General features: G+C 39.4%; 1 protein-coding gene across 1 annotated transcript in view; it reads right to left on the bottom strand.

Moving 5' to 3' along the window:
* LOC101851008 (transmembrane protein 135) overlaps positions 1-14,533 on the bottom strand; it is a gene marked incomplete in the record, with an annotated part of 131,334 nt that overhangs the window by 110,420 nt on the left and 6,381 nt on the right. The window contains 3 exon segments of the mRNA XM_013087940.2: positions 3,414-3,503; positions 8,155-8,282; positions 14,077-14,278. Coding sequence (XP_012943394.2) covers positions 3,414-3,503; positions 8,155-8,282; positions 14,077-14,278 — 420 coding nt within the window.

Genomic DNA, 14,533 nt, shown 5'->3' with positions numbered 1-14,533 from the left:
GTAAGATTCTTGTGTGATATCTACAGGCCATATCTGGTCCCGTTTCACTTTGATTACCCTGTCAAACAAGTCAGCCTTCGCCCCTGGTATAAAGTAAACTTGGCACAGTATTCTGGCTTTGAAAGCGCCGTGGCCTAAGAGTTCACTACCGCGAGGCCTTCTTGGGTTTGCTTGTATTGTTTAAATTTCGTTACTATCTATTTAGTAATATTTACTTTGATACCCTGAACACTGAACGTCGGATAACGAACTAAGTGAACTCAGAAAATACGCCCCAACGGGACTCGACGGTCTCGCGGTCTGTCAGCGCTGGTGACACCGCTGATGGCATGTGCTTATGGTAATGTACTTATAGCAGAGCGTCCAAGTAGACAGACAACCTTCTTGCCATGCCAGACAATATTAACAATAGTCCCCACAAGAACACACGTCTAGATACGTCAGAAAACATGGAAGAAAAAATGGTATGGGTTTAACGCCCCTCTCAACACTATTAGGTTATTTAAAGGGCGGGACATCATAGTTTAAGGTCCGTCTCCGAGCCAAGTGGGAAGTTCGTGTAAAGAGCCTTTCCCAAGGAGACAACGTCGGACCGAGCTGAGGCAAAGATAGTGCAGCCTACGGTTACGAGTCTGGTAGCCTAACAACAAGGCTACCTACGCCACCTAAACATGGAAGAGGGGTCATAAAAGAACATGTTCACTCAGTAAAACCAACAAGATGGCGGCGCTCAATCAATAATATTATGTCCAATGAGACGTCAAACAATATGGCAGCACCGGAACATGATGTTCTCTAACGTCAAACAATATGGTGGCACTGGAACCCCATAGTTTGTGACATTCAGTGTCATTCTATTAAAATGTTTCTTCTTGCTAATCAGTCATATATAGGTATTCTGCATCAAGCATGAAGAAGCTGAGAGAGGAGATAACGGAGGTTGAGGGGAGGGGGGGGGTCATTGGGTCATTGTGTGATGGGGTGGGTCTCCCTACCTGGACTTGCGTTCGAACAGCACAGCGGTGAAAGCCGCGATATAGGTCGGGACAAAAGCCGCAGTGAGGAAAGACGAACAGCCAAGCGTTTTCCTGCCGATTCCAGGAGGGAGGGAGGGGGTGGAAGGGGAGAAGAAGAAACAAAAAAAATTTAACACTCTAAAGCACTGTTGGACCACTCGTCGAGAGGTGAGGAAACCCTAACTCAAAATGTTCCACGCGCACGGTAATAATAATTAATTACCAAACGCCGTTTTTCTTACACACGTGGAACACTGTGACTTAGGGCTCGCTCGCGCTCTACTACTGTAGTGGGACAGCTTTACCCCTTCATCTCATCGCTTTTCGGTCTGAAAAATTCTGAAGAAATTATGTCTGTGGCGACAGACAGCGCGTCTGTGTCTGAGCACAAGCGGGTAAACTTACTTGCGTGTGGTGGGTGGGTGGGTTAAAGGTAAAGCGGGGATTGAGGATATCCTTGTCAACACACGATGACCGTGTGAGTGACCATGAAGTAGGACTTGATTCTGATGACCTACGCTTTGTGGGAATCAGAAGACTTTGACCTTGACCAGAAAAAAGTCCGGATCCGACAGCAACGTATGGCAACGAAACATATTACGTTAACCATCGAATTCCAACCCAAAAGATACACAAGATGCGATTTTTAAAAAACGTCAGTCGACAACCAGGAATGCTAAAAGAGAGTGGATACATGACAGGTAAAAACGGACAATATGAAAAATAGGATTTTTTTTAAATATACAAAGTGGAATGATAAATAGAACTCTTTCAGACTTGTCAAGATCAAAGGCCGACTCCCTCAAAGAACGTTCATGCCTTATCAAAAAGTGACATTTCACAAAACGTGGGACGCTCTGCCTTGTTCGAGGGTGGAGATGGGGGGTGGGCGTGTGATGGTGATAATTGCTGTTTCATTGTGAGATTGTTTTTGTTCCCGTTTCATTCAATTTCCAGCACAAACTGACACCAAACTAGACAAATTGGTCTTTTCCAAGGTGGGCCAAATGGATTGTATTTACCCTGTGAGAGTCTGTCAAAGTCAAGCACCATCACGAAAAACCTACCACCTCCTAGTATTCATCACGACAATCTACACTGCATGCAGCAAGCACCATGCGCAAGACACATCATACATAACGTGTTCAATTAAAAGTATCTTTCAGGGACACAGCGATCTGATCTCGACCATCTGACCAGCACAGCAAAGTAAAGACAGACTACGTCGAGGTCTTCTTTATCAGAGAAGTCGGAACTGTTAAATCTAATGTGGAGTTTACACAAACAGTAATTGCATTATAAGGAAGAATTCATTGTTCACCACTCACTCTCAGGGGTTACAGTGTGGGCAGAGAGGAGAACTGTCTTCGCTTTGCATAAAACTCAAGAGAAATAGTATGGAACTTCTACTTTATGTTGTTAAAGGGTCATTTTTTTCCTACGAGATAAAAAGAAAGTGTATGGAGCCATTAATGTATGTTGTTATTGGGGGGGGGGGGGTCATTTTCTTGTATGAAATAGCGCCTGATTTGGTAATTCCATAAATCCATAGCTGGTACTTAAGAAATACCCGAACAGGAAGGGGGGGGGGGAGGGAGAAGTAAGCTGGGATGACATTTCAGATTCAAAAACATTTGCCGAAACGCATATCAAGACCCTTCTTCTTCTCTGTGTTTCTTGGCTGTGCTGGCGTACTCAAAAAGACATACATACACAAACTGGGCAGAATGCAACTTGTCACAAACCGCACATTTCACAGACGTACAACATGTCTGTGCAGTCAGGTATGGAGTTCTGAGACCAGAAGAAATGACTTAACCATAACCAAGTTACACGTTAAAGTTAAAAACTTACAAGATTGCTATATTGAAGTATGAAAAAATCACATACTTATATACTATCCCGTTTAATTATTTTTTAAAGAAGCTTTAAATAATATAAAACATGCCATGTTCTGTCTTACCTATACTATCCTAAGAAGTGTTATTGCCCTGAGTTCGTTCATGTTCTTCTCTGACCTTAAAATGAAACTTACATTTGTTGATTAAATTTGAACTGACGAACTCATTTTTAGTTCAGCTTTCAAAAAACAAAAAGATAAAATATTCAGAGACCAAAGCGGCACAGACAGTTGCATCCTGCCGCTTGTGTAAAGTTAGAAAAGAGAGTGAATAATCAAAATATACAACACAAAATATAAGGCACACACAGGCACACACACACGATAAATAAATGCAAGCACGGCAATACACCAAAAGGTAGGTAGGTAGGTAGGCCCCGCTCAACAGCTACTGGCAACTGAAAGGATCAAAAAGTTGAGCATGAAGATGCCAGCACAAGATGGGCCCGACAGGGCGGCCCTGCAGGCAAAACAGCACAGTAGACAGATACTGCTACCTTTTCTTGTCCTCAACCAGAATGGCTAACATGCACAGGGGGCTCCCACACACGAAAATATTTTGTAAAAAGTAAAAGCCCACCAGACGTCTGAAAAGTGAGAGAGAAACATGAAGAGAACATTTCGGGCGTGTTGATACAGCTCGGCTTGATGGCGGTGCAGGAGGTCCTGGGTCAAATCTCAACACAAAGCACTTCAGATCCTTATAACAGAGGCTTGTGTGCATGTACCTTTTAACAGAGGTTTCCGAACCTTGAACGTAAGAGGGGTTTCTGAACCTTATATAAGTTATAACAGAGGTTCCAAGCGTAAATAACAATTGTGTTGAAAAGGGAAGGGGAACAGGCGTTTACTTTTTTTTTTGGGGGGGGGGGGCAAAATTTCAAAGTTAACAGATCCCTCCCCTCTGTATGTCGATTTACTGTTGTTGGCTTTAAAAGCCGTTTACAAAAACCTGGTCACTACATCACACCAGTTGTAAACATACAACTCCGGAACAGAGGTTGCTCCTTATCAATCTCATTTGGGAAAAAGTGACCCAACAAGTTTTTAAAGAAAAAAATGTTTTAAGAAAGAAAGAAAAAACAAAACAAATAATAATAATTTGCGAGTGCGTAAACTTTCAGAGTGAGCATAATCCATCACAAACAAAAAGCTGTGAAAAAAAACATACTGTAAATTTAAAATAATAAATCAATTTTAAAAATTTAATCTGAAAGAAACACTCGGTGTTGCGATACGATATATTGACACCCGTGACAAGGCAAGATTCAAGTATGAATAGGTAGAGTTTAGGACAGTAGAGTTGAGGATATATCCATTATAAAAAGTAAAGATTACTTTACAAGAGGATGCAGACAGCGCAAGCTTAGAAAGAGAAGCACCATTATGTTTTTGCTTGGTATCCTACGGCGGCTAAGCGCCTAACTGCTAAAACCACACACGCCAGTTTGGCCCGGTGAATAGAGGGTTGCTTTCCCCCCCCCCCTCTAAAAGGTAGGTGATTTACGCTCCTATCGACGTAATTTAGATCATTTATGAGGCGAGCTTCCGACCTTGCTTGTCAGTGCCAAGCCAGCAGAAAGACCAAGATAGTCAATAAACATTTTCTCCCCACTTGGGCTTCGAACTGGGATCTCCTGTGTGCAACCGCCAAACGCCTAATTGCTGTACCACAGACACCAGTTTGGTCTAGTGAACAGAGTACAATAAAAGGACACATGGGGGAAAGACAGCAGAGGCCATGAAAAACAGTATTTATGTCACGACACGGTGGAATCAGGCGATCGTCATTTTCCCCCCGGCAAAGAGAGTTATTAGTTACACTTTTAAAGCGTATTCACTTGTCTTGCTGCTCGTGAAAATAATTACTGTCTATCTTGAAAAGAAGTCGCTAAAAGTGTGATTAAAGGTGGCTGTTAAAAATTGTCAGCGGTAAAATTAGCGAGAAAATGGTTGCCACAGCGTGGTAACTTCCAAAACTTGAGTATCCTTGGAAACTGCAAAACTTTTATTTTTGGTGTGTATTGAGCCCGAAAACGATTCGGATAAAAAAGCCCAACGGACGAAAAATGCCCATTTATTTTATTTTAAATTGTATTTTAGTACTTTGACGAGCACCTGATTTCATCACAATGCCACAAATTTGTTTTCTCTCTTGTACCCTTTCCCGTTCCTGTAAAACTATCCTCTAAGTGGTTATTATGTTGCAACAGGAGAGATAGGGCATGAACTGGAAGACTACTCAAATGTCTCCACTGGCATGCAAAAGGATCAGCAGAATTCTAAGACGCTTTTTTTCCACTTCAGTTTGTTAATTCAAGCGAAGATATCAAGTAAGTGCAACTTTAAGTATGATCATTTCAGTATGCAGCTGAGAAAACAACTGGCTACGTTACTCAAAGTTAGCAACTAATCCTACCAACAATATTAAACGGCTAGAGATATTGTACAGGCTTTTGTTGAAGGTGAAGAAAGAATGTATGCGTGCAGTGAATTGGGGGTACGTAGACTCTAGAATACTCAAAAAATGGTGGAATGGTATGGGTTTAAAGCCCCTATCAACACTATTAGGTTATTTCAGGGGCGGGACCTCCTAGTTTAACGTCCGTCTCCGATAGTACCCCTAGAATACTCATTGATTGTAAATATTCACCCTACCAAATCTGAGTAAAGAGAAACAGTAAAGACCCAGTAATGGCTATCTGGTGCTGGAAAAGAGCAAGACAGATAGACCGAAACAACGGTGGCAAAATAAAGGAAGACCTACCAGTGACAACCTCCACCCACCCACTCCCCATGCCAAAGCCTGGCATCAATTAAAAGGTACGAAGCGGACAAACATTATTATAGCACACTAAAAATATGAAATGAAAGATGAGGGGATATATATATATATATATATCAGATGGGACATAAACCCACACCCGTGAGAACGCCCTGCACCTTGTGCATGGTGAGCATGGCCAACAAACCAGCTGATGGAAAACTTGTGTAAAAATATGGGAAATGAAACTCAAAAAAATCCCTTTTACCATGAGAAATGGAATAAGTGCATCAACCGTAAACAAAGTATTTACACAAAAAATAGCCCCCAGACATGTATACTTTAAACTTCTGCACCCAGTAACTTTCACTCGCAATATTATATAAATAACACAGGATAAAATCAAAATACAAGTATAATATTATTAATTATGGGAAATTTATGACACAAACAACAGCATTTCTTTTCCGAAATGGGAAAAGGAACTCAGCCATACACCATTTTTCTTCAACAGCAGTTTTGCTCAATTTACATACACCTCGTAACCCGCATTATCACTTACAAGTACGGTAACATGGACTTGACATTCTGCTATACCGCCTGCTTTATATAAAGCAGTAAGAAAGAGACCAGAATCATATTAGATATTAATTCTATTCTACATTTTACCAATTTACATAGCTCCTTGTTCAATTCATACATTCATTTATTAACCCTCTTAAATAACCTAGTAAATAAATTTGATTCAAGGCGGTCCATTATTAAATACCCAGGAAATTACCCCAATTTCACCGCCATAAAGAGTAGGAAGTAATAAACTGCAGCATGGAGAGAACTGAATCGTAAATATTTAACGCCCCCTCCATACATTTCACACCATTAACCCAATGAACCCTGACCTGAGCCCAAGAAGACGCGTCCCCTGGATTCCTCAGCAAAAAACAAAAGCCTATATGGCTGCACACTCCATGAACTCTGCGTGCCTTCTTTATTCAAACCAATTCCCTCTTCCTTGAGCAGCTTTGACCTTTACAGTGTTTACCACAAATCTACAAAGTCCTTTCAACTTCATTTTTCTCCTTTTCATCCATGTAAGGACTACTGTTCAATGGTACACGATCACACACCGATATATCGGTGCATCGGGGTAGGGGCAAATAACTCGCACACCGATATAACAGTGACACGGGTTTATTGGTTTAAGATGGCGAGCATAATTCAACCATGCATGTCGGTGCCAACCCGGACTAAGGACTCCGAGGGTTGCTGCAGTATCCCAGCAGACAGACAGAGATACTCAATGGGGATCGAACTCACAACTTCTGTGCTCAACAATGAGAGTCCAGCCATTAAATCATAGACACCTGTGTAGTATGGAGCGACACTTATCATAAATTGATTATAATAAATTATTCATGAGAAACATTGGCCAGTTTATATAGGTTCAGCACGACTTATGTCATCAAGCCCAACACATACAGACATTACACGTATAATGAACTATAATGTTAGATGTGACATAATCATTAGACACTGTTTATTGTTTATATACACCGTAGGTCGGTCATAAAAGCCTTCAGCCGGGAAATGACTGCACATGGTGAAGTAAAATTGGTTGTTTTTGTTTGTTTGTTTTTTTTTTCAAAAATCTGTTTTGCATACCATGAAATTTTCCAAGACCTACTATTATTACTTACCACAATCTATAGAAAGCTGTCCTTTTGTGTCAGACATTACATTGTTAAATTTGAAGAATGGATGGTGAAGCCAAGAGAACAGAAAGTCCCATGACTTGTTTTTATCAAAATATTGTTATCACCAAACATAACTAGCATCAAATCTAGAGGCGTGCAGCTGAAACTGAACCGGCAAGAAATTAAAGTTGTCACTAAATTCGTTCGAACAAAAATATGAGACAAAAGAGACACTTGCAATGTGACTGGTACGCAAAATTTAGAAATGAAATTCAAGTGATGCAGCGCCTGATAAGCTCAATCAATGAAACACTTGATTATGACGCTGGAAACCCTGGTTCAGTTTCCACATGGGCATTCTGTAACCAAGAGACAGTATGAAGTAAATGTCATTCCAATGTTTTCTAATTTATCCCATCCTATCAGAGACTTACATCAATGAAAATTTCACACCTCTTGAATATATTTATAGATATGTAACATACACACATGGTGTTGAAAAGGTGGTAGAAACTAGGTTCAAACTCAATAAACAGATCAGTCACAAAAAGATTTTGTTTAGTTTGTTTCTGGTGATCGGCTAATAATTGCTGTGAAGGGTTACAACAACTTACACCATAAGATAGTTTTACAGCTCAAAACAACACAGAAATAAAACTGCCACAATTCACGCTGGAAAGAAGAAGCAAAAAGATAAATAATAACACAAGAATGGAATTTGATCGAAGATCTAAAGAAAGCACATTCACAAAACCCGCAACCAACATGAAGAGAACCCACCTCCATACGCAGAACATGGAGATAAAGAGAGTGCCATTGATGGTGAGAAATGCTGAAGATCGCAGTGTCTCTGGGATGAACTTTTTCACATAATAGCGAGGACCTCTTCTACGTAGAAGACCAGCGACCTGTGGACAGAAACAAAGGGATACCATCAATTTAGCTTGAGTAAAAAGAAGCATGTTAACAACAACAATAACATAACAGCTATTTATTGCTTGGGAAGAGCATGCCAGACATTTGTTAGCTTTGTTTGTTTGAGTAAAGAGAAGCACATCGACACAGTAATGGTATTTTAGTGCACGGTAAAAGTAAGACAGACAGACAGAAACGACTAAGAGAAAGAAAAGCGGTGGGACCTACCAGTGGTGCCCTAAAACCACCCGCATATGACAGAAGCAATCAAGGGGAAAGTAAAGAAGGACCTACCAGTAGCACCTCCAACCAGACCCTGAGATCTCACTTTTGTGTAGAATAGGTTTTAATTGAGTACATTTGAGACAGGGAATGCACATAAGCATAGTTTCTGAAAAAGGGATAGAAGACACATATATATGTGTGATATAACCCTATCTCTAAAATAACAATTTTTAAAAGAACAATAGAGGAAATGACTGGAGAATACAAGTGAATATGTCTATTCCAAAATCTACTTGTGCTCCTTGAGAAATATGCATATTATATATTCCTTCATGGTCAGCATGATGATAAAATATTGACAAATGGACAATACTTTTCAAAAATTTCACTACCCAAGAAACACTATCAAACAAAAAAGACCCCCAATCACAAAACATAAAAACACCTCACATTCATAAAAGTTTCTTTCTTCAAACATAAAAAAATAATTCTGGTCAAAGTTTTCTGAACAATGTAGTGTACAAACAGCAAAGACATGAAAGGTGAAAACGCATGCCGAAAGTTCTAGTTTTTTAAAGGCCAAGAACTATTTGAATTAAATGAAGTATAAATTATCTATTTCCCTTCTGTTGTTTCATACTGATACAACTAACTGAAAATAAGTTGGCTCAGCAGCAGAACGGAGCCGTGATACCAAAACTTCAAGTGATTCGTTACTCAATAAATATTTTAGACACAGTCAAGACAATCAGTTAGAAAAAAGACATGTCTGCACGACTCACTCTCAGAGTTCTTGTCAAAGCTGAAACGTGTAAGTTATTGTAAGCTTTGTGGTCAATGCACTGGTACAGTTTGAATTTTTTAATTTATTTTTTAACTGAAGGGCAAAGAGAGCAATAATGTTGTTTTGCATGAGGAGACTCATTCTGTAGAGAGAGGTGATAAGGTCACAGAGGTCTTTTTTGGGCCAACATGTCACAGTAAACATAAGAAATTTGGTTTGATAAATCTTGATCAAGGACACAGCTTTAATTATAGATTGCCTTAATCTTAATCACCTGATAATCATTTGAGAGCGTGCATACTAGCCTGACTGGTATAGATCATGACCTCAAGTGAGTTCTACTTTGTTCAAAGCCTTCATCAGATATTAGAAGAAGACTTTATCAAGAGTAAACGGTTAAATTTTTCTCCTTAACAAAAATAATTTGACAGTAAAAAAAAAAAAAGATTTACTCCCTCACTGCATCTCACTCAAAGCATTTTAAACACACTTCTCAGTCATTAGAATGCATAGGGAGTTAATGCTTCCACAAAAAGGGCAAAATGTTGTACTATTACCAACGCTCTCCAGTAGAGCAGTTTGATTTCCATTTGCTCTCATTATCTCATGATAATAAAATCTAGGTCATTAAACAACCTGACCTAAATCAACACGAGCCTGAAGAGCTTTCATCAGGACTACAACTAATTCAAGAGCAGACACAGTATTGCAAATACAATTGTCCTGATCAAAGTCAACAACTTCCAACCTAAAGATAGGATACTTGCATTCTGTTTTCAATATAGAGTCCTACAGTTGTGTCCTGTGAAAGATCAGGGCTTTGCCTTGATATAAAGACCAGATGGAATAATGTAGCCTTTTTTTTAAAGAGCATCTGAGCAGAGGAAAGAATAAAGTATAATCATGATCGCCGATGTCTGTCGTAGATCTGGTACTTGATGATGTTATACTCACAACATGCAGGCTTTTACAAGTATTCATACTCAGAATTAGCCCTAAGAAACAGCAATAATACAAAAGAACAAGTGTGCTGATTTGGTTGAAGGTCTGATGCGATGTTTCTGGTTTAATTGACAGTCTACTGACGGACCATCATCTGACAACACAATTGGTTTAGTTGAAGGTCCAGCATGTTTCTGGCTTATACAGGTTTGGGACTATCACTTACCAATTAAGTTCAAGATCTTTTTCACGGGTCCCGGCACCTCTTCTTCTTTACATTATTTGTAGTCAAACCGTACAGTAAAGTTCATACACAAACGTAAAAACACTTGATTTGAAGTGCTTTTTTACCCCTGACTTCAAATATGCAACAGTAGTATTGATTTTTTTTATTTTCATGACTACATCAGATGTTTCACAGAGGTTTTGACACCAGAGAAACAACATAAAAGTACAATAATGTACAGCCTATCAACGTTTAATAATATACCTACATAGTACCTCAAAGAAACGGTGAGGGGAGCAAAGGAACAGGTGTACATGACATTTATTTGATGCCCAGAGACAATTATAAGTAATAATCACATCCGTTATTAATTCCTCTCCCCTCAAGGCCAGCAATGGGCATTGCAAAACAATAAGTAATACAGTAAAACCTCAGTATAACATACTCGGCTGAAAATGTATTCTCAACTGTAACTTAGTTTAACTTTTACTTCCTGAAGTCTGGAGTCTAAATTTTAATTTTCACTCTTTAAAAGCTATTCTTTTCGCTAATAACATTCACTTTGCAAAGGATTTTAGTGATCTAAAGTTTGTTTATTACAGACATTGTATATTGTGAGAATAATTAACATGGCAAAAAGTGATAGTTTTATCGTACTCAGGAATGTGTCATAATCTGCAGTGAGAAAGTGAATTTTCCGTAGTAGAAGTACATGATGTAAGTACATGCATATTCGAATCCAAGACCTTATGGCTGCAAGTCTGAGAGCCTAACCACTAGGCCACCAACACCAGAAGACATGAATAATCTTTCCTGTCGCCACTGATTTTACCAAGGTAGCCTATTGAATTAAAATTATGAGCAGGGGCAAATATTTTGTTACATTTCTCGGTTTTGAGTTCCAGGCAGTTAAGTTGGACTTCGGATAAGTTTATCTTTCTTTATTCCCTCGACAACATCAACTCATTCGTAGTCGACTGCATCATTTATTCTTATGATCAGTGTAGCAATGAAGACTATAGTAATATGTTAATATGGGGAAGGATTAGTATCTAGCTAGTTCCATTGATAGTACTTACAATCAATCATTCTCAGATCTCTAGACATATGTCAATGCAAGTGGATGCTAAAATTGCCTTCAGTTGTACTATTGATCAGAAGTGAATGATTCGTTACTCTTCGATCCATGGAGATGAAATGAGTAGAGAGGATAAGTGTCAAGTAAAAGGACAGAGAAACTTTTTGTTCCAGAAAGTTAGGAAAAAAAGCTCTTCTACTGCCACATGATTTAGGGGATCAGTTGCTCAAAAGTTATAATGTTTGCCTGAAAGCCTGGATGTTCAAAGTTCAAACATCACCAGCACAGGGGTATTCTTCTCATGATTTCTAACAACAATCCCCCCCCCCCCCTCCCCAGATCTTTTAGCAGATAATCAATCGAGCACCTAGTCCTCTCGGATTTATAGACCAAACATTTTGGAGGTCCCATGAGGATGTTCCGCAGACATTTAAGATCCATTGGCAGTTTAAAATTTGAAAAGGATCAGCCCTTCAGGCCACCACATGGGCAAAAATTCAAAATTTATTCCTCCCACGAACAAGCTACTCTCTATTTGGTATATAAATATATAAATAAAGGTATTAAATGAAAACCTTTGAAAACGCTGCCTGTCAGGCAAGGGATGATTCTACACTACATTCTGTAAATAAAACAGCGTACTTAAAATCAGCTGCATAGTGAGATGACGATCATACAGTCAGTTACTCCCAAAGTTCTAACAAGAGTGTATGATAAAAAGTAGAAGACACACACTATATTTTTATCTGCTGAAACACAAAGAACAAGAAATTATTGTTTGTCAGTAGATGTAGATTGCAAACTTTCAGATACTGATTAGTTGGTATCTCCATACGTTACAACTTCAAGGTTTGAATTTACAAGCAGTAGGAAGGTAGGTCAACAAACTTCCTGCCATTCAGAAGCACAGAGGCTTCTCAGTCACCAGTGCTTAGGAACAAAAGTGAGATGATTTTTAAAATTCAGAGCAAAGAACAATTTTCAAATGCTCAAAAACGTATAGCACAAGAATTCAAGTCTAGGAGAGTGGGCTATTCAATCAAATAACTCTTGTCCTGTGTCTGTACCGAGATGCGAATCGTATCAGCAACCGAATACGCCGGACGTTCCGGGTAGGCCGCCGGGTTCACTCAGTGTGTACTGTTGGTGTACAGTGAGCGCGCCGGGAAACGTGTGTTTTCGCCATGGATACCGTGGGATTGTGTTAATCGAAGATGAAAATAACGCTGTATCTGTCATAGCTTTTTATTCATAAAGTGTTACAAACATATGAATAACCCCCTCTCATAAGCTGATAAGACATTACGAGTAGTTACGCCTCCATTCGAATTTTAAAAACCTTTCTAAACGCTCTTGTTGTAATGATCTGGGGTTCGAAAGGGGATAATATAGGTCAATTTCTGAATGTTTTTCACTCAAATTGTTCTTTGTACCTGCACAATGGTATTCAAAATAATCAAATAAGCTTATTTTTTATCAGGTAGAATCATTTCATGTAACAAAATCAAGCTCATTTGAAAGATTTTGTATAGGAAAATGGAAGTCTAGTTTCCTGACTATCCTTTCGAGCTCCTCATGTCTAAGTGGGTCAATTAGCTCTATAATTTCATTGGACGAACATCTAGAGCTACCAACTTGGCGTGTTTTGAATGAGACGTACGCCTCGGTTACGAACCAACGCCGGCGGTTCAAGAAGAAGGCCACAAACGCACACAGACTCATGCAGACTGACGCACACACACTTGAGCTACGTGAATGTGGATCCTACTCGGGACCCGAATTCAAGGGGAGATGGTGCTCGGAGCGCATGCGCTGAGCCAGGGGCTAGACTGACGCGGGACCAGAACGAAGGCGAGGTGCCGAAATAGGCTCATCGGGCGACATAAACCCGGCCCCCACAGGACGAGGGTTAGATCTAAAGGCACAGGGCTGGCATTGTTCTAAAGTCCAAAGTCTGACAAGTCAATTCATCAGCAAGATAATGATAAAAAAGAAAGACTTGACCAGATTTCAATGTCAAAAATGTTGACCTAGAATCTATATCTAAATTCTAGATTAGATCTAGATTAACAGAAAAGTAAATTGACTTGAGGGGATTAAAACTGTCCTTCCAGAATTCTTATATTGCAATCAGAAAAGGTAGAGGCCACACCCAATCAATTACCAAAATGTCATTTTGCCTCTTACTAGATCTAATACTTATGTTAACTTATAAGATATTTGGTAATTTGGAGTCGCACTTTTTTTGTGTTGTTCACTGACCATCACCACGGTACAGTAATATTTCATTACTTTGGTCCTGCTATATGATCATTAGCTTGAGGCAACGACTAGTAGTTTATCACAGAACACAGATACAAACATTATGCCAAGATTTCTATCAAATTGAAAGTGTGCAACTGCTCATCATTCAGGTTGTTGCCAAGGCAAACAAAGAAGAGAGGAGTTTTCACGTACTGTTCTTCACAAGTTGGTAACAGTAAACATACGTACAAAACGCAACATGTAATACAGAGATGTACGTATCATTACCAAATACAATGTGCCATATATCTTCAGTGCCTCTTTGAAAACAACTTTCATAACATCAAGGGATGCAGTCGTGCAATAAGGAGTCCAACAGTGCCCTAACTCATAACAAGTGTAGGAAACTGTAACAGGCTTGCTAAAGATCGCCATGTTGGAGTCCCGGGCTGAATGCAAAATCATCCAATGAAAGCTGGTGTGCCCTCTCCTGTTCGTAAAATTGACATTTTGACCTGAACCTTGAACTGTCAGGCCTCAGCAGACCAACAACATTCGCTGGCATTGTGGGCTATCATGTTTCGCAGTCCTTGATATCAATCAGTCTAATTAATGATAATCGCAAATCATATCACTTTCCGTCATTCGAAATACAGTATGGGACTTAAGTAGTTTTGCTAAGCCGCACCTTGTTAAAAGGGTGAAAAGCCATGGATTTAAACGCTATCTTAATAATAATAATAAT

The sequence above is a fragment of the Aplysia californica genome, unplaced genomic scaffold, assembly GCF_000002075.1.
Source record: "Aplysia californica isolate F4 #8 unplaced genomic scaffold, AplCal3.0 scaffold00022, whole genome shotgun sequence".
Classification (NCBI taxonomy): Eukaryota; Metazoa; Mollusca; class Gastropoda; order Aplysiida; family Aplysiidae; genus Aplysia; species Aplysia californica.
The sequence above is the reverse complement of the archived record's forward strand: the minus strand, read 5'-3'. Positions and strand labels throughout refer to the sequence as shown.